We start from the raw sequence: 24,746 nt of genomic DNA, 5'->3' as shown, positions 1-24,746 counted from the left end.
AGAAGACGTAAAGAAATTTCTTGACGACTAACCAAATCTAATTGGGTTGCCATTGACCTCAATCCGATCTTACCCGGCCCAACTTGTACCTATACTTCTCATACAAACCAAATCTAATTGATCAAATAAAAATTTTAGCCTAAATGCTTCAAACACTACATTTGATGCTTGGTCAGGGACTCAGTGGTCACTCAAGTAAATCATAATTTTACCCATCAATATTTTTCTTTTTTAGTTTCTGTATTTTGACTATTTTTTAATTATTTAAAGCTGTTGTCTACTACATAAATAAATAATTGCTATTATTAGTCATTGCAGGGTGTTATAGTCTTTTCACTATTACGTCATAAAATCAGGTGATAGCATGATATGGGTTCGTTTCTGAGACTGCAAGACGCTTAACAATCACGCGTTAATACTTGATACTTTGGGGGTCTCGATCAGTAACGAGGTTGCAAGAATTGCACAGAAACTGGTTCAACGGCTTCGAGGGGACCCCACATTTGCAGACACCATTAGTGCCCCTGCTTGCTAATTAACTTAGTTAATTAGTTTATTTTCCAGTTCATAGGCAACCCTCGAACGCGGGAATCGGTGATTCTCCATTTCTGTCTAAACCTGCGAACATGTTCAAGAAGTGAGTGTGCTTCCACCTTTTTCTTTCACCTTGTCTCTGTGTATTTTTTTAGTTTACTTGAGGTGCTAAGTGCTTGAATTGTTTTTTAATCGATATTTCTAATTTGTTGGTGTTTGAAGAGAATGCTTATTTGTTCAACTCCTCGTTTTCTTCGTAGATTTGTTTAGTTTTGGATTTTGGAGATTTAGGGTTTACGTAATTTGGTGGTATATGGGCAACTGAAACATCGTCTAGATCGATGAATTTGGGCTCCAGAGGGACCTGCTTTTTGACTCTTATTTGCGCGCATTGTAGATTTTAATTATGTGCGCTACATTCTTTTCTTCTTTGGATTACCAGACAAAATGGGTGCGGATTTAAATGTTAGTTAGGGTCCTTAGGGATAGATTGCGTTTTAATGCTCCAAGGCTCCAGTCCAGAGATGTGATTATCTTCTAGCACGAACTGTTGGTTTTAGCATTGAAGAGGACGAACCGTTCTGGAAAATTGGGAACGGCAGACAAATATCAAATGCTTAATAATCACCAAGAAAGTTATACGGTTTGATTTTTAATACTTCACAAACCAAATAACAGCAGTTTGGAACTAAGGTATGCGTTCGACAAGCAGTCTAGAAGATAAGTTTTTGCTTGATATAGTGTCATGCAGGAAGTAGGGATTTACGGGTTGCCAGTCCACTGCCAACGATTAAAATCATTTCCAAGTAGCTACAGACTGACAAACAACTAAGCAATTACAATCATAAAACAGTAAACTTGTAAAGTAAGAAGCTTCTTTTTAGGGAGTAGGTAGAACCGTAGAAGTTATAAACAAAAATAGATAGGAGGGCCAACATTGTCCTATGAACAAAAGCATAGAGAGTTGCTTGCACATTACGCAATTAAATGGTCCAACCATCTACCGTAATCAGCCAGACAATTCTTTTGCTTGATCCTTAATGATAAAGATTTTATAAATAAATGGAGATGGATCCATAGAAAATGTTTGGCAATAACTTAATCTGAGAGTCCGAGGAACCAATAATAGACGCAAACACATAAATGCACTAACACACAAGATAAATATTGATGATGGTCTTGAAAACCTCATGTCTAGATGCCTTACTCTTATGGAAAATTATCAACTAGAGGCCTTTTCTGTGGGAAGGATAGGAAGCAGAAATATAAGTTGCACCTGGTAAAGTGGAACAAAGTGTGTAGCCCAAAGAAAGTGAGGGGGGGATTGGGAGTAAGGAAGCTGAGAAAGCTTAATTTAGCCTGTTTTGCCAAGTGGCTGTGGAGGTGGAATGAACAGCCTGATGCATTATGGAGAAGGATTATTCTAGCTAAGTATGGAGCAGATGTGTCATCTTGGGAGCCAGCGGAGACTAGAATGTCTTATGGGTGTGCTGTATGGAGAGGAATTCAAAAAGTGTTGGAGGAATTCAGAAAAGGAATCAGATACAAGGTGGGAGGTGGCACAAGAATCAAATTCTGGACTGATATTTGGTGTGGGGATCAGTGTCTTTATCAGAGCTTTTCCAATCTTTATGAGATTGCTCAAAACAAAGACTGCATGGTTGCAGAGGCTTTTGCTTGGGTAGGAGATACTGCAGTTTGGTGTCCAATGTTCAGAAGGAATTTAAATGATTGGGAGGTTGGGCAGTGGATGGAGTTGATGCAGCAGCTATCTGGTATAACTCCTGGCTCCACAGACAGAGAGAGGAGAATTTGGCAGTGGGATAAAGACGGATTTTTCACAGTAAGGTCCTTCTATAACAAACTCACGAAGGTGGAGGTGGTGGATTTCCCAGAAGCTGGTTTATGGAAATCCACAGCCCCTCCAAAAGCTGCATTTTGTTTATGGGTGGCAGTGTCAGGTAAATGTTTGACAGCTGAGGTTTTGGCCAGAAGAAGGATGCCTATGTTTCCTAGCAAGTGCATTATGTGTGGGGAAGCATCTGAAGGCTTAGAATGCTCTGGACAAGGTTTTTGGGGCTGTTTGAAGCTCATTTTTGTTTCCCAGAAAATGTGCTAGCAGTTCTTCAGAGTTGGCAAGGTAATTTGGAGAGCAGGTCCAGCTTTAGTGATCTGGACATTATGGACAGAAAGAAACAAAAGAATGTTTGTGTATGTTTCAGAGGATAGTTTATGTAAAGGTTTTTGGGGTAGGAACCGTAGGATGTATTTATGGGTAGGGTCTCATAATCTGTTCAGGAATAGATCTTATAGCTCCTTTTGTAATCCTGGAGCTTTTTTTGTATCTATGCATACTGAGTAATCTTTTAGTTGATGTACAGCTTCTGATTGAGCACTGAACAGCTCATTGTTGTGCAGATTTGGTTATTGCTTTTTGTCTAATATATTACTTCACATTTTTCTCAAAAAGAAAAAAAAGAAAGAAAAAATATATCAACTAGAGCACTAGTAGATGTAGGTTTTTTCCTTGTTTTTAGGGATTTTGTTAGGGTGGGTCTGATGCTTTTGGGTCTGCTATTGTTGGGTTATTCCTTATCACCCTGCTGTAATTTCCTTTTCCTTTCTCTCTAATAAAGTTTTACTTTTTATTTATCTTCGAAAAAAAAAGAGCACTAGTAGATGTAAGTGTACATTTTAATGTGATAGTTAGCCTATGTTTAGAAAATACATGGAGGGGGGCTTGATATAGGAAAGGTGAAAGATAAGAACACTGCTTTCTTGTGTAAATGGCTTTGGAGATTCTCCTTGGGTCCTCAATCCTTTGTGGTGTCTATGAAAATCTATTGAAGCTATATCTTGGGCTGACATGTGTAAGAAAGCATGTTCAGGTTCAAGTGGCCACTTTGTGTAAATAAAAATAGCTAAAGGTTAGGCCTGCCAATCAGTCCACCCCTCTGGTTTTCCCAAGACCCTAGAAAGCTAGGGCCAATAAATGGTCTGTTTTTTTTAATCAAATGTGATATTGTATCAGGTCAGAAAGTCAAATTTTGGGAAGATTTGTCGTGGAGTAACAATCCTTTATGTGCTTAGTTCTATATACTATATTTGACATGTTAAGGAAAAAGCCGTTTTTGACCTAATATCCTTTTCCCTAGTGGGTATTACTTAGGACTTTGGCTTTAAGAGAGGTTTTAAGGACCATGAGAGTGATTAGGTGATTAACCTCAATTATTTTGAAATTTTCTATTATTAACTCCAAATGATATTAACAAAAAGATTTTGGGTTTAGATCCACTGGTCTTCTCTGTATGTGCCCAAACCATCTTAGTCTACTTTCCCTCATTTCATCACCTTTTGGATCTACACTCAAGTACTTTCAAATAAGTTCATTTCTAATTCCATCCTTTCTAGTTTTCCCACTCATCTATCTCAACATTCGTATTTCATCATATTCATGTTTGGACATGTCGCTTCTTCACTACCCAACACTCTATTCCAAACAACATTATTTGCCTTAATACTACGCTATCAGCAAATAACATACACTGCAGTACCTCCTGAATATGTTTAGTCAATTCATTAATGAGTAGTGCAAATAAATAATGGCAAAGTGCCGAACCTAATTGAAGTTCCATTGCAACTAGAAATTCTAATGTCTCCAACCTGTTTTCTAACAATGGTTGTTGCCCCCTTTCCAAGATTCTATCATATGCTCTCTCTTCATGCAATTAATAGTCGCAAGGCATTTCTCCATTGCATCTGTCCACCCCAAAAAAGTTAACCTTAGATGGTGTGCCAGAATTTCCCATTTTGGAGTTGAGAAACATGCCCTCTACTGATGCATTTATCTTGTTATAAAAGGATTAACAGAGAATGACCATGACTTTTTCCCACCAACACCCTTTTATCTTCTCCACTTGGATTAGGCTTGTTAAGAGGCATGTTGACAAGGGTATTAGTGTATAGAGTTTATAAATGGATCTGGCCACCTGGGGTGAGTGTATTCTTTTCTCTCCTCTCTTCTTTTCCCTTCTGTTCTTCACTTCTCTCTCCCTCTCTTTCACACACACATACACATGTGCATCAGGCTGAATACCATTTACAAGGCTGTAGCTTCTGATTTAATCATTTAATTATAACATCTCAGCCAAAGATCCATTTTCCCAGTCATTAAGATTTCTTCTAAATTGGGGACTCCTGACCATTCTTTCATTTCACATTTCAAAATATTGTCACCTAAGCATCTGTATTCTCTGTGCCATGAATAAGGTGGGTAATTGTTGCACCATTCCTTCCAGAACCTTACTGTCAAGCTAGTCTACTTGATATTACCTGCCTCCAAAGGCTTCTTTGTTCCTCATTGAATTGCCAAAATGACTTTCCAAGGAGTGCTGTGCATGTGCTCATCTTTTGAACCCACCCTAGCCCCAATCTTATGCTGCATTATGGTTTATACATCTGGTTCCAGCCCATCAAATGAAACTTAAGTCACCCTTTCAGCCTTCCCATGAGAAATCCTTGATTGTCTTCTCCAATTGATTAACAATGCTGGATGGTCAATTATCAAAAAAAAAAAAAATGCTGGATGGTCTTGGGGAAAGAGATAAATAGTACATTAGTAGAGATGAAAGCACAATTTTTTTTATCAGTGTAATTTTACCCCCTCATTGATAGATGTCTTGCCTATCTGGTTTTTCTTTTTTTCAAAGATGGTAAAATATAGTATTATATTCAAAGAAGATAAAAGAACTCAGCTATATAAAAGCTGCCCCTGCAATTGCTTTATAAAAAGATTTTCATATACAAAAAAAGAACCGTGATTTATACTTTTAAACAACTTGTATATAGCTAGCCAAAAAAAAAAAAATTCCCACAGCCTTCTAAAAAAACACTTCACTATTAGGTCCCAGATTGACTCATAGCCTTCTTAAAAAACACTCCACTATTAGGTCCCAGATTGACTTTGAGATGCATCTTTCTACAAGTGGAAAATGTAATTATTTTGTGCGGAGCTTTCTGATATTACGACCCAGTATGTGTGCCAACTGTTCCAACTCCATTACTTCTCCCACAGCCATCATCTCACTCTTGTTTGACCAAGATGGTTACATTTTACTAAGCTATTTAGGACCAGTAGGGCAAGGAACTTCATTGAGAACATAACTTTTAATTAGATGTAAATTAGCCCTCAAATATCAAGAACAAATTTAGGGATTAGAAGAAGTAAAGAACAGGTCTGAATAGCTATACAGGAGAAGAAGATGGCAAAAAGAGAAGGTAAGAGAAGAAGAAGTCGAATTAATCTCCATTCTTCTCTAACCCTATTTTATTAAGTTCTAAAAATTAGATGATGACAAGAATGCCCTTAAGTGGGCGGCCAGCTTGGCAGTTACATAAAGAGAATAAAACAATAATAAATAACAGGCCCATTAAGTGTGGCCCATCAACAATAAAATAAAAGATATTACAAGAGAGGATGTTAGGGCTCATTCAACCCAGTCTCTTTACACTCTCCCTCAAGCTGAGCATAGATGTCAATCGTGCCCAACTTGCTTATATAGTGTGTCATTTTCCCTCTTGGAACTCCCTTGGTCAAGATATCAGCCAGTTGTTCTTCTAATGTTGAGAGATGAAGATACCATCCTTAGATCGAGCAACTTCAATGCCCAAGAAATACCGAAGATCTCCCAAATCCTTGATTTCAAATTCAGAGTTGAGAAATTCTTTTAGTTTACTAACCTCTTCAATGTCATTACCCGTGACCACAATATCATCAACATAAACAATCAAGAAGGTCACTAGAGAGTCATTTTTCTTCAAGAACAGTGTATGATCAGATCGAGTTTGAGTGTAGCCAAGGAGACAAGAGCAACCCGAAATCTCTCAAACCAAGCCCGAGGAGACTGTTTGAGACCATAAATAGATTTGTGTAGTTTACACACCTTACCTTTCATTTCCTTCCCATACACTCATGGAGGTAGAGACATATAGACCTATTCATGCAGGTCTCCATTCAAGAAGGCATTTTTAACATCAAACTGGTGTAGGGGCCAGTCAAAAGTAGCAGCTAGAGATAGTAAAACCCTGACTGAAGTCATCTTAGCTACAGGAGCAAATGTCTCAAGATAGTCAATGCCATACATTTGAGTGTAGCCCTTAGCAACCAACCGAGCCTTAAACCTCTCAACAGAGCCATCAAAGTGATATTTAATGGTAAACACCCATTTACAACCCACTGGTTCCTTCCCTTCTGGCGAGTCAACAATATCCCAGGTATGGTTCTTAAGCAATGCATCTAGTTCGGCCATCATAGCATCCCTCCATTCATCTTGAGATAATGCTTCCGGTACAGACCTGGGTATCGCATGGGAAGAAACAAAGGCAAGAAAGGAGTAGTAGGAATGGGAGAGAAGGCTGTAAGACAAGTGTTTAGAGATACAATGGGTTGTACACTTCCACTTGCCCTTGCGGAGAGCAATAGGAAGGTCAAGGTCTAGGATAGTCAGAGATGGGTCAGTAGAGGGCTGACTTGTTACGACAGGAATGATGGGAGTGGCGAGATGCTCTTTTGAAGGAGTGGAAACAACCTACACATGTCTGAATTTCTGCCTTTGGTACCACCTTTGGAGAGCAGGAGCAGGAGGAGCAGGAATATCGGACTCACAATGAATATCAGAGGTAGGTCCAGTGGGAGAAGTGGACACCCCATGATCGGACTCACAAGGAATGGGAAGAGGAACAGCTGAAGACATAGCAAAGGGCTCGTCAGATTTCTCCCCCTCAGGAGGAATGCTAAAGAAGGGAGTCAACTCGGCAAAGGTGACATCCCGAAGCGGGTGCCACAAACTGGATCAAAACAGCAATAACCCTTCTGTGTGGAAGCATATCCCAGAAAAACACATTTATGAGCCTTAGGTTCAAACTTGTGCCTTTGATGACTGAATATGCACATAGCAAGTGCACCCAAAAACACGGAGAGGAAGAGAAAAGATATCCTCATCCGGGAAGAGAAGACTAAAAGGGGTTTTAAAGCCAAGGACCCAGGAGGGCATACGGTTGATCAGAAAAGTAGCAGTAAGAACAACATCTCCCCAAAATTTTATAAGAACATGGGATGCAAATAAGAGGGATCTGGCAACCTCGACCACATGTCTGTTCTTTCTTTCCGCCACCCCGTTTTGTTGTGGAGTGTAGGAACAAGAATTTGATGAATAACCCCAAAAGCTTCAAGATAGGTGGAGAGGGTTCTCTCAAAATACTCCTTAGCATTGTCAGAATGGAATATTTTGATACGAGTATTAAACTGGGTGAGGATGAGTTCATGAAATTTTTTCACAATAGCTGGTACTTCATCCCTGGATTTCATGAGATAAATCCAAGTGTAACGCGAATAATCATCAATAAAAAGGATAAAGTACCTGTAACCCCCCATGGTTGGCATATGATATGGCCCCCACACATCAGAGCGAACAATATGGAAAGGAGAAAGAGATCTTTTATTGCTAATTGAATAGGAATGTCTACAATGCTTTGCCAGTTCACATGACTCACAATAAAGACTCGATAAAGACACTCCTTTAAACATATCTGGGAACAGATGACTCAAAGCAGAAAAAGATAAGTGACCAAACCGAAAGTGACATAATAAAATTTTGTTAACAGACTGACACAATTGACTCTAAGGCAACTCCATGAGGTGGTCCCAAAGCTTGATCCGGTGTGTCCAGCAAGTATATTCCGTTCGCCTCATGGCCATTCCCAATCATCCTCTGAGACTGCAGGTCCTGAAAAACACAATGAGTGGGAAAGAAGGTTATGCTGCAATTCATGGATTTTGTTAAGCTATTAACAGATAAAAGGTTTGTGTTAAGTTTAGGGACATGAAGGACAGAGGATAAGAAAAGGGTGTCAGAGGTCTTTATATCACCTTTACCAGAGATGGGGGCAAGGGACCCATCGGCAAGGGATATTTTCTCTTTTCTAGAGAGAAGGTGATATGAGCAAAAAAGATTAGACAAGCTGGTCATATGGTCTGATGCACCGGAATCAATAATCCAAGGGATTTTATGATTACCTGAAACTGAAGCATGATTTGCAGAAGCACGAATACCTGAGTGAGCAAAAGCCGATGAAGATGATGTGTTGTTGGAAGGGTGAGCTGAAGAAACCGTAGCTTCCAAGTGATTTAGGAGCCTCCCATACTTATCAAAATCCAGCTTCATTGCAGCCAACTGCTCAATGGTTGATTTCTCTTCACTCTCCTTACTTCCCCCTTCAGGTACTATAGCAACATTAGCAGTCTTAGGTTTTCCTACTTGACTGCCCTTCTTAGAGTTATTGTTATTCTTAAACCTATCAGGGAGAAGCTCAGGATGAAGCTTCCAGCAGGTGTCCTTTGTATGCCTCGGTTTCTTGCAATATTCACACATCTGCTCTCTTTTCTCAATAGGGCCCTTTGGCTTCATTCCTGCATGTGCAAAATGTTCTGTAGGTGGACTCTGCAACTGAACCTGTCACCTACTCTCCTCACTACTTATCATAGCATATGCTTGTGAAAGAGTAACCTCATCTCTGGCCAAGATATTTTGTCTAATAATGTCAAACTCAGGGTTGAGTCCAGTGAGAAATTCAAACAACCTATTTCTCTCCACTAGCTTTCTATACATTTCAGCATCCTTCTTATTCTCCCATACCACTGTCTCCATAACATCAATTTCCTGCCATAGGGATTTCAGTATAGAGTAGTAGATTGCTACACTCTTCTCCCCCTTTCTCAGGTTCTTCACATCACTTTTCAACTTATAAGCTTTGGCTACATTCAATTTCTGTGAATAGGTCTCAGTAACACCATCCCATATCTCCTTAGCCGAAGACATCCAGAGATAGTGCTAGCTTATATGAGGTTGCATAGAGTTGACCAACCATCCTATGACAGTATAGTTCTCTTGCATCCATTTTTCAAATTCAAGGTCTGTCTCTTCGGGTTTCACCTTATTGCCTGTGAGATACCCGAGTTTTCCTCTACTACAGACATAGATTCTTATAGACTATGCCCAAGCAAGATAATTTGTCCCATCTAGCTTGATTGTGGTTACACCAGTCAAAACGTAATCTACTGAGCCAAGGCTAGAAACCGGCACCTGCTTGAACTCACTTCCGTATGTCTCCATCAATCAAACGAAAATCAAAGAACCAGAAATTTTGTCTATATAAACTTACTTGAAGTCAAACCAGAACTCGGGTGCTTGAAAAACTAGGGTTTTGCTCTGTCCAGTTGTTGGGAGGAAGAGAGAAGATGTAGCCAAACCTACCAGACCAACCCAAATTTTTCCAAACCTGAACCGCCCTCCTTTAACAGTCACGAGACACCTTCCAAGCACAGAACACCACACCCAAGCTTCACCTTTCCTGGTAACCTCGAAAATCTCTAGTCGGCTAGGGTTTCGGGCAGCAGCTGAACAGCACCGCTTCTTGGCAAAATCCATACACTCCCTTGATTTTAGAGTGTATGGGAACAAAGATAAAGAAAGAAGAACTAAACCCGCTCTGATACCAAGATGTAAATCAGTCCTCAAATATCAAGAACAAATTTAGGGATTAGAAGAAGTAAAGAACATGTCTGAACAATTATACAGGAGAAGAAAATGGCGAAAAGAGAAGGTAAGAGAAGAAAAAGTCGAATTAATCTCCATTCTTCTCTAACCCTATTTTATTAAGATCTAAAAATTAGATGATGACAAGAATGCCCTTAAGTGGGTGGCCAGCTTGGCAGTTACATAAAGAGAATAAAACAAGAATAATTAACGGGCCCATTAAGTGTGGCCCATCAATAATAAAATAAAAGATATTACAAGAGAGGATGTTAGGGCCCATTCGGCCCAGTCTCTTTACATAATTCACCTTCCAGGGGCTCAAAATGGCTTTGGTCTCATGATGATTACTTTGTTTGTTGGAGGAGGCTGTCAAGTAGTAACTGTATCTCAAGGGAAGGACTATGGACCCTAAGATACTGACCTGATTACTAGAGAACCAAAGGCTCTGGCTTCATATCTGAACTTCTTGTTCTGATGGGCACCCAGATCAGCCAAATAGCATTGGATGTTCTAGCAGTGTCAGGGAACATGATTGTTGCTGCTGGCTAAAAAAATTGATATCGTTGGGGACATGCATGAAGGAGCAGTAACTGTTATGAGAACACCAGAAGGAGAGAGAATTTTCAATCATTAGACATGGTGTGGTGGTGTATGTTGCTTGTTGATGATAATGTTTTGAGTGATAAAACTAAATATGGGCTAAATATAGATATAACGACAGAGAGATGCTTCTTAATAAAAAGGTTTTAATATAAGTAAAACTAAGATAGAGTTCACATATTGCAATTTTAGTGGAAATAGTAGTAACTGTGTGGTTCAATGAAGATTGGTGATGAGGAGATAACCCAAACTGATCACTTCCAATGTGTGGAGCAGAATTCTAGGGAATCAAGAACTGACATGTCCAAAAAATGAATTTAGTTGAGATGAGGATGCTGAGGTAGTGAGGTGGATGAGTGGTCAGACTAAAAATGATAGAACTAGAGAGCACATTCAAAAGGACTTGGGAGTATCCCTGGTAGGTGACAAGATGAGGGATAAGAAGTGGTAAGAAATGGTCTAAAGACTTAAAACTTAATAGAAAACATGGCTCTTGATGGATCACAAATTCACAATGGTGGGGCAGGATTCAAAAGGCTGAACCCAATATTTGGGATTAAGGCTGAATGTCAGTAGCAGCTTCCTTTGCAATAATTTGGTGTATTGTTCCTTTTTAAGCGGTCCAGCATAAAAACGTTGAGGTAACAAACAACAATTTGATCACAGGTATAGGAATGGTATACAAAATTATTGAGGTAAGAAGCAACATTTTGATGATAGGTGTTGGTTTGAGGTAACAAACAACAAGCCCAAAAGCAGTTACTCATGCTGTTCTCTGCTGTTAGTGTCAATAGCAGACAACAACCTACCAAAAGACACAAAAAGTACAAAAAATGAATGAAAAGTGGTGGCTAATAAACATAAGAAATAAACCAAAACAAAGCTTTCAATGTTGCACCAAATCTGCAATACCAGTTTCTGCTGATCCATAATTATGTGGTGGGTCAAATCCAAGTGGTCCCATGGAGTGCAACAGCACCAATAGAGTGAGTAGAAATCTGCTGAACTCAAAAAAATGTGAACAGAAAAGTGGTTTCTTGAAGAGAGAAGGAAGAGAGAAGGAGAAGAAGAGAAGAAGAGATCTTGAAAGAAAGGAGAGCAATAATCTGGCCGCCCCCTTCACTTATTATTTATACTAAAAGTAATAGAGCAGTATAAGGACAACTATGCCCTTATAGGGCGGAAAAACATAAAACAGCATATATAAGACTCAAAAACATAATAAAATTTGGACTCACATAACTATTGTGGTCCCCACCACCTATTTAACAACTAACATAAAACATCTACTCAGAAAAACAACATAAAACTAATTAATCTTCAACACTCCCCCTCAAGTTGGGAGTAAATGTCACACATTCCCAACTTGCGTAGATCATGTTCAAGCTTGTTCTTTGCCACCCCTTTAGTGAGTACATCAGCCAACTGCAATTTTGAAGAGACATAAGGCAAACTGACTTCTTCGACTGTAACCCTTTCTCTTATGGAGTGTCTATCAACTTCAATATGTTTTGTCCTGTCATGCTGAATTGGATTGTGGGCAATATTGATTGCAGCCTGATTGTCATAGTATAGCATCATAGGTTCCTTTGCTTTCACCCCAATTCCACTCAAAAGAGATCTAACCCAAAGAAGTTCTGAGACATCATGAGCCATGGATCTATACTCAGCTTCTGCACTAGACCTTGCCACAACCGCTTGCTTCTTATTCTTCCAGGAGATAAAGTTTTCACCTACAAAGGTACAAACTCCTGATGTAGACCTCATGTCATCTAAGCATCCTATCTAGTTTGCATCTGTATAGGATTCTAGCTTCAGATTCTCATGATTTGAGAAAAGAATGCCTTTGCCAGGGTGCTTTTTCAGATATGCAAGTATTATCTTGATAGCTTCCCAGTGCTGAACCCAAGGTGCATGCATGTACCGACTCACAACACTGACAGCATAAGAAATATCTAGTCATGTCATACACAAATATAGCAGTCGGCCCACCATTCTTTGATATCTCCCCACATCTTTTACCAACTCACCATCCGCACCATTAATTCTGTGATTTGGATCAATAGGAGTGTCTGCTAGTTTGGTCCCCAGCTTCCTAGTCTCCCGCAATAGGTCAAGAACATACTTTCTCTGTGAGATGAAAATCCCATGCTTGGATCTTGTAACTTCAATCCCTAAGAAGTATTTAAGCTCACCAAGATCTTTGATCTCAAATTCTTGCTGTAATGATTTTTTGAGATCATCAATCTCCTTTAGATCATTTCTTGTAACCACTATATCATCCACATACACAATCAGAATTGACACCAGAGCATCTCTCCTCTTTACAAAGAGGGTGTGATTAGACTGGGTTAGAGTGTATCCAAAACGGATAAGTGCCTCTTTGAACCTGTCAAACCAAGCCCTAGGTGACTATTTCAGACCATATAGAGATTTTTTGATTTTGCACACCTTTCCTTTACCAACATTTACATAAAAGCCTGTTGGAATACCCCTATATACCTCATCCTGTAAATCACCATTGGGGAAAGCATTTTTGACATCAAGCTGAAACAAGGGCCATGAATAGGTGGCTACCAGAGATAAAATGATACTAACTGAACTCATCTTAGATACCGGTGCAAAGGTTTCCAGATAATCAACACCATAGGTCTGAGTATACCCTTTTGCTACCAACCTTGCGTTGTACCTCTCTATCTTGCCATCGGCCCTATACTTCACTGTGAATACCCATCTACATCTGACTGACTCCTTGCCTGGGGGGAGATCAACTATTTCCCAAGTTTGGTTTTTAACCAAGGATTCCATCTCTTCTTGCATGGCTATTTTCCACTCAGGTTTAGAAAGAGCCTCAGTAACATTCCTGGGTATAGACATAGGTAGGAAAGCACGGTAGGAGGGTGATAAGGCACTGTTGGAAAGATTGTGTGAAATGCAATGGGTTGTACACCTTCTCTTCCCTTTACGAAGTGCAATGGGAAGATCAAGGTCAGTGGGATCAGTTGCAACAATGGTGTTAGGTATAGGAACATTATCATTAGAAAACATAACCGGCTCAGACTCAAGAGGAATACCTGGAATTGTATCTGTTGAATCTGGAGTTTCAGAAGGACTGATAGAGAGTGGTGTGGGTTGAGGATGTGTGGAGTCAACCATCGTTTGCCGGCGCTGATATTTCTGTGAGGCTGTCCATATTGGCTTAGGTAATGAAACTGATGGAGGTGCTGGCTGAATTGATGGAGGCACAAAAGAAATAGGAGTAGATTGTAAGTTCTCCTCCCCAAAACTCTCCCCCTAAGGAGAACCACTCGAGAAGAAGGTAGATTCAAAAAAGGTAACATCCATAGTGACAAATCTGCTCCTCGACACTGGGTCATAACAGCAATACCCCTTTTGGTTCTAAGCATACCCAAGAAAAACACATTTCTTGGCCTTAGGATCAAATTTCTTGCGATGAGGGCCAAGAATGTGAACAAAGGAATCACAACCAAAAACCCTCGTAGGTATGTGAAATATCTCCCCATCTGGAAAAAGAAGACTAAATGGCACCTTAAACTCCAAAGTTGGTGAAGGAACATGGTTAATCAAATGCACGGTTGTAAGAACCGCATCTCCCCAGAAGTGCATAGGAACTGAAGCACACACCATAAGACTCCTTGCCACCTCCACAATGTCTGTTTTTCCTCTCAGCTACTCCATTATGTTGCGGTGTATATGCACAACTTCTCTGATGAATTATACCATGTTCTAAGAAATACATGGTTAGGTCCTTCTCAAAGTATTCTCTGGCATTATCTGATCTAAAGGCCTTAGTTCTTACTCAGAATTGTGCGAGAACCATCTGGTGGAATTGTCGTACCAAGTTAGGAACCTCATCTTGTGATATCATCAAATATATCCAAGAAAATTGTGTATAATCATTCACAAACAAGAGAAAGTAACGGTATCCTCCCATGGAAGGGATATGATATGGCCCCCATACATCAATATGAACCATATTAAAAGCAAAAGTACTTACTTTTTTACTTGGTTTAAAAGACTATCTACAATGCTTTCCTAACTGACAACTCTCACACTCCAAGGTAGATAATTGAACAGACTTAAACAACCTTGGAAAAAGAAATTTCAAAGAACTAAAAGAAAGATGTCCCAAGTGATTGTGCCAAAGCATAATCTGGTTCATTGACTCTGACCCACTACTACTATTGTTGTTAATATGATGGGCCTGATGTTTCAGAATCTCATCCAGAAAGTAGATTCCATTCATTTCACGACCACTCCCAATCATCTTTTTTGACTCCAGATCCTACAAAACACAATTACCAGGAAGAAATGTCATGGAACAATTCAAACTTTTTGTCAAAGAACTAACAAAAAGTAGGTTAGTATGAAGTCTAGGGACATGTAAAACAAAAGATAAAGTTATATCATTGGTCACTCTAACTGTGCCCTTCCCAGCAATGGGAATATGTGAACCATCTACTGTAGAGACTCTGTCTCTACTATAGAACAACTGATAGGAACTGAAAAGGGTAGGGGCATTAGTCATGTGCTCAGATGCTCTTGAGTCTATAATCCCAGGAGATCCCTCCTTACCTGAAGTGGATGCAAGATTTACAGTTGCATATGAACTACCTGTATGTGCAAAAGAAGTGGTGTAGTTGGCTCCTGCATTCTGTTGTCCATCTGGAAGGCCAGAGCTAGGTGAATCTTTCTTACTCATAAGTTGTCCAAACATCTCCAATTCTGTTCTCACTGCTGCTACTGCAATGGATTCCCAATCAGTTTGGGAAAGAGGGGCCGAAGAGTCTCCTATAGTGGCCACATTTGCATTTCCCTTCTTGTTCCTTATCTGGGCAGGCATAAGATTTGGATGAAGCTTCCAACAAGTGCCCCTGGTATGCTTAGGCTTCTTACAATAATCAAACACCATGTCCCTCTTATCTTCCCTTCTAGTCTCACTACTCCCCCTGTCTCCATTTGGCTTAGGTTTGGTTGTACTAACCATAGCCGATTGGTCATTCCCAAGCTGTCTTAGCATTACATTCCTCCTACTCTCCTCTCCAAAGACAAAGGCATAGGTTTGAGAGAGTGTCACACCCTCCCTAGAAAAAATATGCTTCCTAGCAATATCAAATTCAGGGTTCAGCCCTGTCAAGAACTCAAAACCCTATTCCTCTCTACCAGTCTGTGATAGGTCGCTGCATCATTTACACTTTCCCATACCACAGTTTCTATGTGATCTATTTCTTGCCAAAGGGTTTTTAGCATGGAGCAGTGTTTTAAAAGGCATGGGAGGCGTACGCCTGGAGGCGTACGCCTGGAGGCGTGCCCAAAATGCCCTAAGGCGTATGCCAGAGGCACTGATACCTTTGAGGCGTACGCCTCAGGTGCAAGAGGCATATGCCTCTTGTGCTTTTTTCATGAGGCGTGCTAGAGGCATATGCCTCTTGCACCTCATGCACACCTGATATGAAAATACAGGAAAAAAAAGAAAAAAGAAAAAAAGGAAAGGAAAGGAAAGGAAAGGAAAAGAAAAGAAAGGGAAAGAAAAGGAAAGGAAAGAGAAGAAAAAAAGAGAAAAGGAAAGAAAAGAAAAGGAAAGGGAAGGGAAGAAAAGATAAACAAAATAAAGAAAAAATGAGATCCCCTCCTCTTAAGAAGCCTTACGCTTCCTTGTGTTTTGGAGGCTTACGCCTCTTGCGTTCTGAATTACGCCTCATGCCTCTAGGTAATGGAACGCCTCGTGTCATGCCTCCATGTTTTAAAACATTGGCATGGAGAAATACACAGCAAGGGGTTTTTCTCCCTGTTTCATACTTATCACCTGATTCCTTAACTGGTAGGCTCTGGCTTCATTTTGCTTATGAGAGTAGGTTTTAGTCTCTCCATCCCAAATCTCCTTAGCAGTATTAACCCAGTGATGTACCCTAATTTTTCACGGGCACCAATAGCCATCTTGGCTGATTGTGCCCACTCTAAATAATTTGTACCATCAAGTTTTACTGTAGTAATGATTCTAGACCAAAAAATATCACTACTACCTCCAACACCTAGTCCCACAATACTGGTGGATTTCACCTCAGTATTCCAACTCTCCATCTTACTTCAAACAGTTCAACAGTAAGAAAAAAATAGATTGGAGACCTTCCAAAAACAATTTAATATCACACACATAGAAACCAACCTTCTCGGAAGAAGAAAACCCTATCTAGAGAGAAATCTCTCTCCTCCCCACGCCTCCCAACAGAGAGGAGTGAATCGATCACTCCAGGAGGCTCAAAAAATTCCAGAAACTTAACCGCCCTCTTCAGAATATCAAAAGAAAACTAACAATACCTGGGCGCCCAAGATCAGATCAAAAACAAAGAGTCCAACTTTTCTGGGGCTCTTCCCCGTACTCCAGTTCTTCCTGATTTTGATGCCGAAAAGTAGATCACCTTCCTAATGACTAGATCCCACCAAAAAATCCAAGAACTGGGCAGTATATAGCAGATCGATCAACCCTTCATTACTTCATGCAGTCGGCTGATCTAGGGCTGCATGAGAATCATAGTTGTCAAGGCGATGCCTAGGCGACAAGGCGCCCTTGGAGGCTAGCCTCATCCAATTGCCTAGTAGTTTTTTGCACTGGGTTATAAAATACTTTTAGATTTTTAATTTTTTGACATTATAATTATAAGATAGACATTAACTACAATATTCATTTTATGTGTTTATTTACTAATTTCTTTTTATTATTTTCTTATTTTGTTAGGGTTTAATCAATGCAAACATTGCTAACTTCTGTATTGAACCCATGGTTCACAGTAATGTATTGGCAGAGGTGTATCGGTACTTATAACGATACTCTCCCTATTTTTTTATTTCTTTGGTTTTCAATTTCATTTTTAAATATATATTATTTAAAAAAATGGGTCCCCGAAAACACTTGTAAACGGGTATCGGGACCCCAAAGATACAACATAATACACCCGATACAAGGCATATCATATCGAAATTTTGATCCTTGATTGAACCCTCGACAATTTCAAAACCTGAACCGATAAGCAAGAAGAACTTAAAATTTTGTCTAATCAAACACATTTTCTTCTTCTTCTTCCACCTTTTGTTTTCTTCTTTCCTATAACAAAAGTAGGGGTTCAGCCCCTATATTTTTTGAATTTTCTTTACTTCTTTTTCTTCTCATAAAATGTTGATTTTCTAGACTTAAACATGAAATTTGTACTTATGAAAATTATGAATAATTATTAAGGAAAGATGGTTATGGAACCTAGGGAGCTACCCTAGGATCTAGGGTTTTACTTAAAAAAAAATCCATCGCCTAGGCGACTAGGCGACAAGGCACCCCCCTGTTGCCTAGCCTTGCCTTGGCGCCTTGAAAACTATGATGAGAATACTTCGAGAACCCTAGCCGGTGCTCTGATACCAAGTAGAAATCTGCTGAACTCAAAAAAATATGAACAGAAAAGTGGTTTCTTGAAGAGAGAAGGAAGAGAGAAGGAGAAGAAGAGAAGAGATCTTGGAAGAAAGGAGAGCAATAATCTGGCCGCCCCCTTCACTTATTATTTATACTAAAAATAATAGAGCAGTATAAGGACAACTATGCCCTTATAGGGAGGCAAAACATAAAACTGCATATATAAGACTCAAAAACATAATAAAATTTGGACTCACATAACTACTGTGGTCCCCACCACCTATCTAACAACTAACATAAAACATCTACTTAGAAAAACAACATAAAACTGATTAATCTTCAACAGAGTGCTAGGTCCAAGAATCCTTGAAACTGTTTTTTTTTTTCGTATTTTTTGCAGCAAAAACGCAAAGATATTAATCTTCAATGAACATGCCTGAAAATTATAAAAGAAATTCCATAATGAACTCTATGGTTACTGATCAATAAAAATGAACTCTATGGTTCAACTCTACCAGTATGTGGAAATTTTCTGAATTCCAAGATGGTCACCTGGTATGGCTGCTAACATCATCCATGTGGCCTGATAATAACAGCATATCATTGATGATGCAAGGCCCCTTTAGATCCCTATCATCATACTCCATTACCAAGTTGAAGTTGTTGCTTTTGAGTGGGTTTATGTGAGAAGAAGAAAATAATGCTAGATATGTAATTCTGCCCTCTGCAAATATTTTTTTTTTTTTTTTTTTGTAGTTCTTAGATGGTAGCCTGTTATGCCTTCTGACATCATCCATATGGCCTGATGATGCCAGCTGGTCAAGAAGATCGTGATGATAGATATCCAATTTTCCCTCTGTGAATATATGAATTTTTCTGAGTTCTAAGGTGGTTGCCTGGTCTAGCTGCTGACATCATCTGTAGAAGAAGGATGGGCTTGTCAGTTAGTTCCCATGACTCCCAGTGAATGTTATTTTATTAGGTTGATCTAATGAGAGGGAAAAGGACATGAACACCCCTCTACAAGGAAAATTATGATAGATATGTAATTCTGCCTTCATAATTCAACAGTTTGTATGGTATTTGGATGTTATATGTTTTTCCTCTTGGGTTGTTCTCCCAAACCTCTATTTCTTTTGTATATTATTTTATTATGTTTATATAAATAAATTTCTTTTTTAATTTTCTTAAGGTTGCTTATGGTTTCAATGAGCTTTTTCCTTTTTCTATCAAGGTTCTCTTCTGAAGATGTATCTTCACAAAATCAAGTGAAAGCATCTGTGCAGCGCAAGATCCGACAAAGTATTGCAGATGAGGTTTGGATTATAACTGGCTGTTCACTTTTTCTTGCTTTGGCATTACTACATTAGGCACATAGGAGCTGTCAAAACATGATTTCTGGAGTCTTCATGTGTTAATATTACTTCCTCTTATCTTGCAGTACCCAGGCCTGGAGCCAGTTTTGGATGATTTGCTACCAAAGAAATCACCTCTCATTGTTGTCAAATGGTTTATTGACATTTCTCTTTTAATTTTCGTTCTTCTTAGTTCTAAATAGGAATTTCTTGACTTTTATCTTTGTTAATATCTTGGTTGTTGACCCTATAGAGATGGCACACCTTTTCTTTCCCTACATGGCTTTTGACATGGTTTTTATAGTTTGAATTGTTGTCCTCTTTGCTACTGCACAAGAGATTTCTTTGTTCTGTTTCTTGATACTTCAGTTTGTCTAAATGCATCTGTTCACTTTTGTATTTTATAGTAAAGGGATTTTCTTACCTATTTTCTCTTGATAGACACATGCATACTGCATACATGCTTGTTATATATGTTTATAAGCTTATTATGTAATTTACTTGTAACTGACAACTGACCTAGGCATACAGGAACTGACCTAAGCACAAAGTTGCAGAAGAAAACACAAGTGAACATTTGGTTTATATTGAGCTATAAAGGGTGGGATTAAGACTGTCCCATGAAGTTATGGTCCTCTCACTTGTGGCCAATGTTTTGCTTGGGATTCTTGATTTTATTGCCATTAAGGTTATTTGATTATCTTTAAAATATATGATCATGGGATTGTGAAATTTGGTGTAATTTGAGCAAGTTATGGTCAACTAATGATTGTGGGTAACCATTATCTTTTGGGATATCTCTTATGTGTTCTTTTTCTTATGATTGAGATCTTTTATGAGCTCTTTTATGATATTTTAAAGTCTATTTTAGAGGGTTATTAATGCAGACCGGGAAAGAGAAAAAGAAAAAGAAAACAGGTCTGTGATTTGGAACTTCCCCAAGCTTCTATTGGTCCCATTAGCCTAGGCAATTTCTAGATGTCTTAACCAGGATATCAATTGTGTTGGTAGGTTGACTTTTTTCTTTCTTTATCATTGACCAGGCCTGACATTGCCTATTCAATGATAGGATTGGAATCGGAACACTTGGGATTAGGATTCAGAATTCTGTTGAATCTTAAATCGTCTGATTTTAAAAACTATGGTAGAAGTGCCAAATAGTGCTCTACTTATTAACTTATCAGTTTCATAAGATCCAATTTTGAAATTATGAACTGATGGTATTAATTGTTGTCTAGCTCTACATCTCTACATTTGTACTTCCATGAACTGATGGTATTAGTTGTTGTCTGGTTCTACATCTCTAAATTTTTAACTTTCCTTATTAATTTGAAGAGCTAAACCCATGGAGATCAGGGATTGTATATTAACTATGAAATAAAATGGCATTTCTACTATTACATGAAAAATTGAAAATTAAGTTTTTGTTGCTTAATAAATGAACATGCTAGACACAATGCCCATGCAATGATACTGTTTCAAGGCAAAGACTGCAAACTTCCATTATCTTTTCTCTATGTTGCATGATGAAAAACTAAATACTGACTTTCATGTTCTAGAATGTCTTAGACTTGGTGACTGGATGCAAGAAGAATAGTTGATCTAACCCAACTTCCACTGCTCGAATTAGCTCCAAATATATGCGTTAACTGCTTAGATACTGTGATTATTTAAATTCTATGATCTTTCTGTCTGTTCTGTGCTGGTGCATTATGCAGATTAGAATCAATTAATGGGTTCTATAATTTCCAACTTTTGAGCTTTATGGGCTTAGTATTACCAGTCTGTTGATTATTGAATGAATAAAATATAATCTAATGCCTAATGTCTGAAAAGAAAAACACGGATGACCTTTATAGAATCATGATCCCTGTTCATCCTTGGCATTGTTGTGGTTGATTGTTCAAATGCTGTAGTCTAGAGACATTATTTTTCTGCTTAAAGGATCATATCTTTAATTTATTCCCTGTATTCATGTCTTGTGTACGTTTACATTGATTTGGCTCTTACAATTTTCTATTTTAAATTTCTCTAGCCAAAATCATCTGAATCTGGTTATGGTGAACAATGTCCCACTATTTTTCAACGTCCGTGATGGTCCTTACATGCCAACATTGCGGCTTCTTCATCAATGTAATGTGTCCCTTTGACTAACTATTTACTTGTATCATTGTGTATTGTATATGGAACATGTCTTATGCTCTATGATTGAATGTCTTTGATTAACTGAGATTATATGTTCATACTTGAACACTGGTGGCTTGATTTTCATGTTTCTGTATGAGGGAAAAACTTGTAGTGTGATGTCCATTTTGATATCTTATATGGTTAGTTGGACAATACTTATTTCCTAGAATCTTGGAAGATTTGAGGATTTTCCTGGAAAACTAGTTAGCCAAGATTCTATTTATCCAAATTGAACACCAGGAAGCTAATCTTTGGGTTAATGACCAGTGCAGTTAATACTGAGAAATACTTCATATCTGCCACCCCTTGTTTTTATGCTCTCTATGTTTTTCAGATCCTGATATAATGAAAAAGTTACAAGTAGATAGGGGTGCAATTAAATTTGTCCTTTCTGGTGCAAACATAATGTGTCCTGGCCTTACATCTCCTGGTGGTGCTTTGGATGATGACGCGCTAGCGGAAACTCCCGTGGTAAGAGCTTTTGCATTGTACATTTTTTTTTATATCTTTTGAAGGGCTACACAACTGGGGGGGGGGGGGGGTAGCCCATCCCCCAACCCAGTTGCAGGCGGGATTCTATCCCAAATCTCTGCTATGACCAGCAGGAGGCCTTACCAACCTGCTGGTTGGCACCTTGCTTTTGCATTGTACAATTTAAGAAAACCAAATAATTATGCACAATGGATGTGTTCATTAAGCCATACTTGTGTATGGTATCAAATGTTGATGTCACCATTTTTATAGCATATTGTACTGTTAGTTATTCTAGCCACTTCATTTCTCTTGAGAAATCTTGCCAAGGAATTGAAGTTGATGTTGTCCCCAGATTTGCTAATTTCTAAAATTATGTTATTTGTCCAGGCCATTATGGCTGAAGGAAAGAAACATGCACTTGCAATTGGCTTTACAAAAATGTCAGCAAAAGACATGTAAGTTACCTTCTTAGCTTGCAAGTTTGTAAATGTCCTTATTTTTTAACAAATTTTGGTATTTTCAGTAGCTCACATCTTTTGTAGACATGGTAGCTTCTCTTTCCATGTAAAAGTATTATTTTGAAAGATCACTTTGATTTTATTTTCATTATTTCTATAAATAATATTTCAAATTGCAGTTTTATGTTCTTGTATTTACTATGCAGTTGGTTGTTTTTAGTTTGAATTCTACCTTCATGACTTGAATAAAAAGAGAGAAGAACCAGTTTGTGGAGATTGCACTACTTAAGTAGGGGGAAATTGGTTAGGATGGAATCCCTTAGATATTTTCTTTCTCTTCCTGATTGAGAAAATATGTATGTGAATTTTTGGTGAAACAAAAAGATCTCTAGACAGTACTGATCTACTAGGTTTTACTATCATGTAAAGTAAAACTTGCAGGGGAAAAACTGTGTAAGAGAAGAACAGGAACTTCCTGTTTTAGTGGATTTCTTTAACTATCAGAGGAAGAAAGGTCTTCACTGATAAAAAGAAGAGAAAAGAAGCTACAGAAAACCACAAGAAGTGGGAATGGAGCCACTGCAACAAAAACCAACAACCTCTCCCCCTTATACAAATATTTACAATTAGGAACAGCATGTAAAAGCCTATTTTTTATTATTAAGGTTGAGATATATTCTCATCATTCATATGTGCTAGATGACTATGTTCTTGTATTGACCAGTTTCTATGACAATCCTTGTTATTGTGCCAGATGAACTTACTTAAGAAATCATTTCTGTGCTCTTTCATCTTCCTTCTTGTGAATGATATTCTTGGTATTGGTTGTAGAATTAGAGAAGAGGATCTAGAAGAAAATGTATTCTCTTCTTGTTCCCAAATAGATGAGAATTTTTGCTTTGTAATTTGGAAGTTCTCTCTCTTTTTGATTTCCATGTGGAAGAAATGGAATTGTTTGTTTGTTTGTTGTGCAGAAGAGCAATCAACAAAGGAATTGGTGTGGACAACATGCATTATCTCAATGATGGTCTTTGGAAGGTAACTCATGGCAAATATCTCTTGCATGTGTCTTTGTCCATGAGCATTTCCTAGGTCTTAGTATGTCACTTTTAAAATGTGTTCACAGGATATTGCAGTAGGATAACTGAAATGACTATAATCATATTTGAGAGTCAAAGTTCAATTTAGCTTGATGTATTAAAGTAACCAGATGGAAATAGCTAAAGATTTTTAGATAGGTTGATATTAAATCATACTGCAACATATCCTTGGAAATAGTTTTATGTGAATAAATCATGTTATTGGCAAAACAAAATACCCTTGGCTGAGCTCTTCCCCTTTCATATTTTGGACAATGTGGTTTTCCTTAAGGTAAAGCAAAACTTGTCATATGATGTAAGTCATGGTATAGGCGAGCATTAGCAATTGGGTCATTAGCTGCTTTGCTGCTCTGAATTGCGAACAGAGAAAGGGGTTTTCCAATTTTTGTTGGACTAGATCATATTACTACAGAATTAGTATGGGAAGTTGTGATTCATGTAATATATTCTCAAATATCACGTTAGGCATATTATCATATGCTTCATGATCAGTATTTTGATTTAAATTTTGGGGAGGCACTATTTCTACTTCCCCTTTTGCTCAGGCTACTTGCTGCCAAGTGATTCTGTTTTCACTTGACCAAAACACCCCCAGCCAAGTCTCCTTTAATTTACAAGTCCTTAATGTCAAAATGTATCACTTAAATGGACCATTCATGTTACAAATACCTGAAAACACAATTTCATTCTTATACCCAAAATATCCTTTACTGAAACTGACCAAAACACTGCACAGAAGGCTGATTTTGTATTGTGGTTCAATGGAGCTGCAATCCAAGACATCAAAGCTACTTTTAGGTGTCTTCGGCTCTTCACATGGATATGGGAGGCAAGTCTGTGGTGACTTTTGCAGTGGAGTTGCAGAAATGCTTTTTTGAACTGGCGGAAGTGTTGAGCTAAGAAAAGCTCTTGATTTGGCACTAGATCCCAAGGTACAGCATATTGCCATTTTGGGATGCACTAAACATTATATGGCTCCTAGAAAAGCCAACTCGTCCAACACCTGGGAATTTGAAGAGGATGGG

At 38.5% G+C, this 24,746-nt stretch overlaps 1 protein-coding gene across 1 annotated transcript in view; it reads left to right on the top strand.

The window, feature by feature from the left end:
• Positions 1 to 335: 335 nt before the first annotated feature.
• LOC104606197 (uncharacterized) overlaps positions 336 to 24,746 on the top strand; it is a 31,165-nt gene continuing 6,754 nt past the window's right edge. The window contains exons 1-7 of the mRNA XM_010271286.3: positions 336 to 637; positions 19,382 to 19,463; positions 19,589 to 19,656; positions 21,538 to 21,635; positions 22,024 to 22,160; positions 22,551 to 22,618; positions 23,596 to 23,659. Of these exons, the coding sequence (XP_010269588.1) occupies positions 627 to 637; positions 19,382 to 19,463; positions 19,589 to 19,656; positions 21,538 to 21,635; positions 22,024 to 22,160; positions 22,551 to 22,618; positions 23,596 to 23,659 (528 nt within the window). The 5' untranslated portion in view covers positions 336 to 626. The remainder of the gene's footprint in view (positions 638 to 19,381; positions 19,464 to 19,588; positions 19,657 to 21,537; positions 21,636 to 22,023; positions 22,161 to 22,550; positions 22,619 to 23,595; positions 23,660 to 24,746) is intronic.

Source organism: Nelumbo nucifera, chromosome 4 (genome assembly GCF_055504915.1).
Source record: "Nelumbo nucifera cultivar China Antique chromosome 4, China Antique-T2T, whole genome shotgun sequence".
Classification (NCBI taxonomy): Eukaryota; Viridiplantae; Streptophyta; class Magnoliopsida; order Proteales; family Nelumbonaceae; genus Nelumbo; species Nelumbo nucifera.
This window is presented reverse-complemented; position numbering and strand designations above follow the sequence as displayed.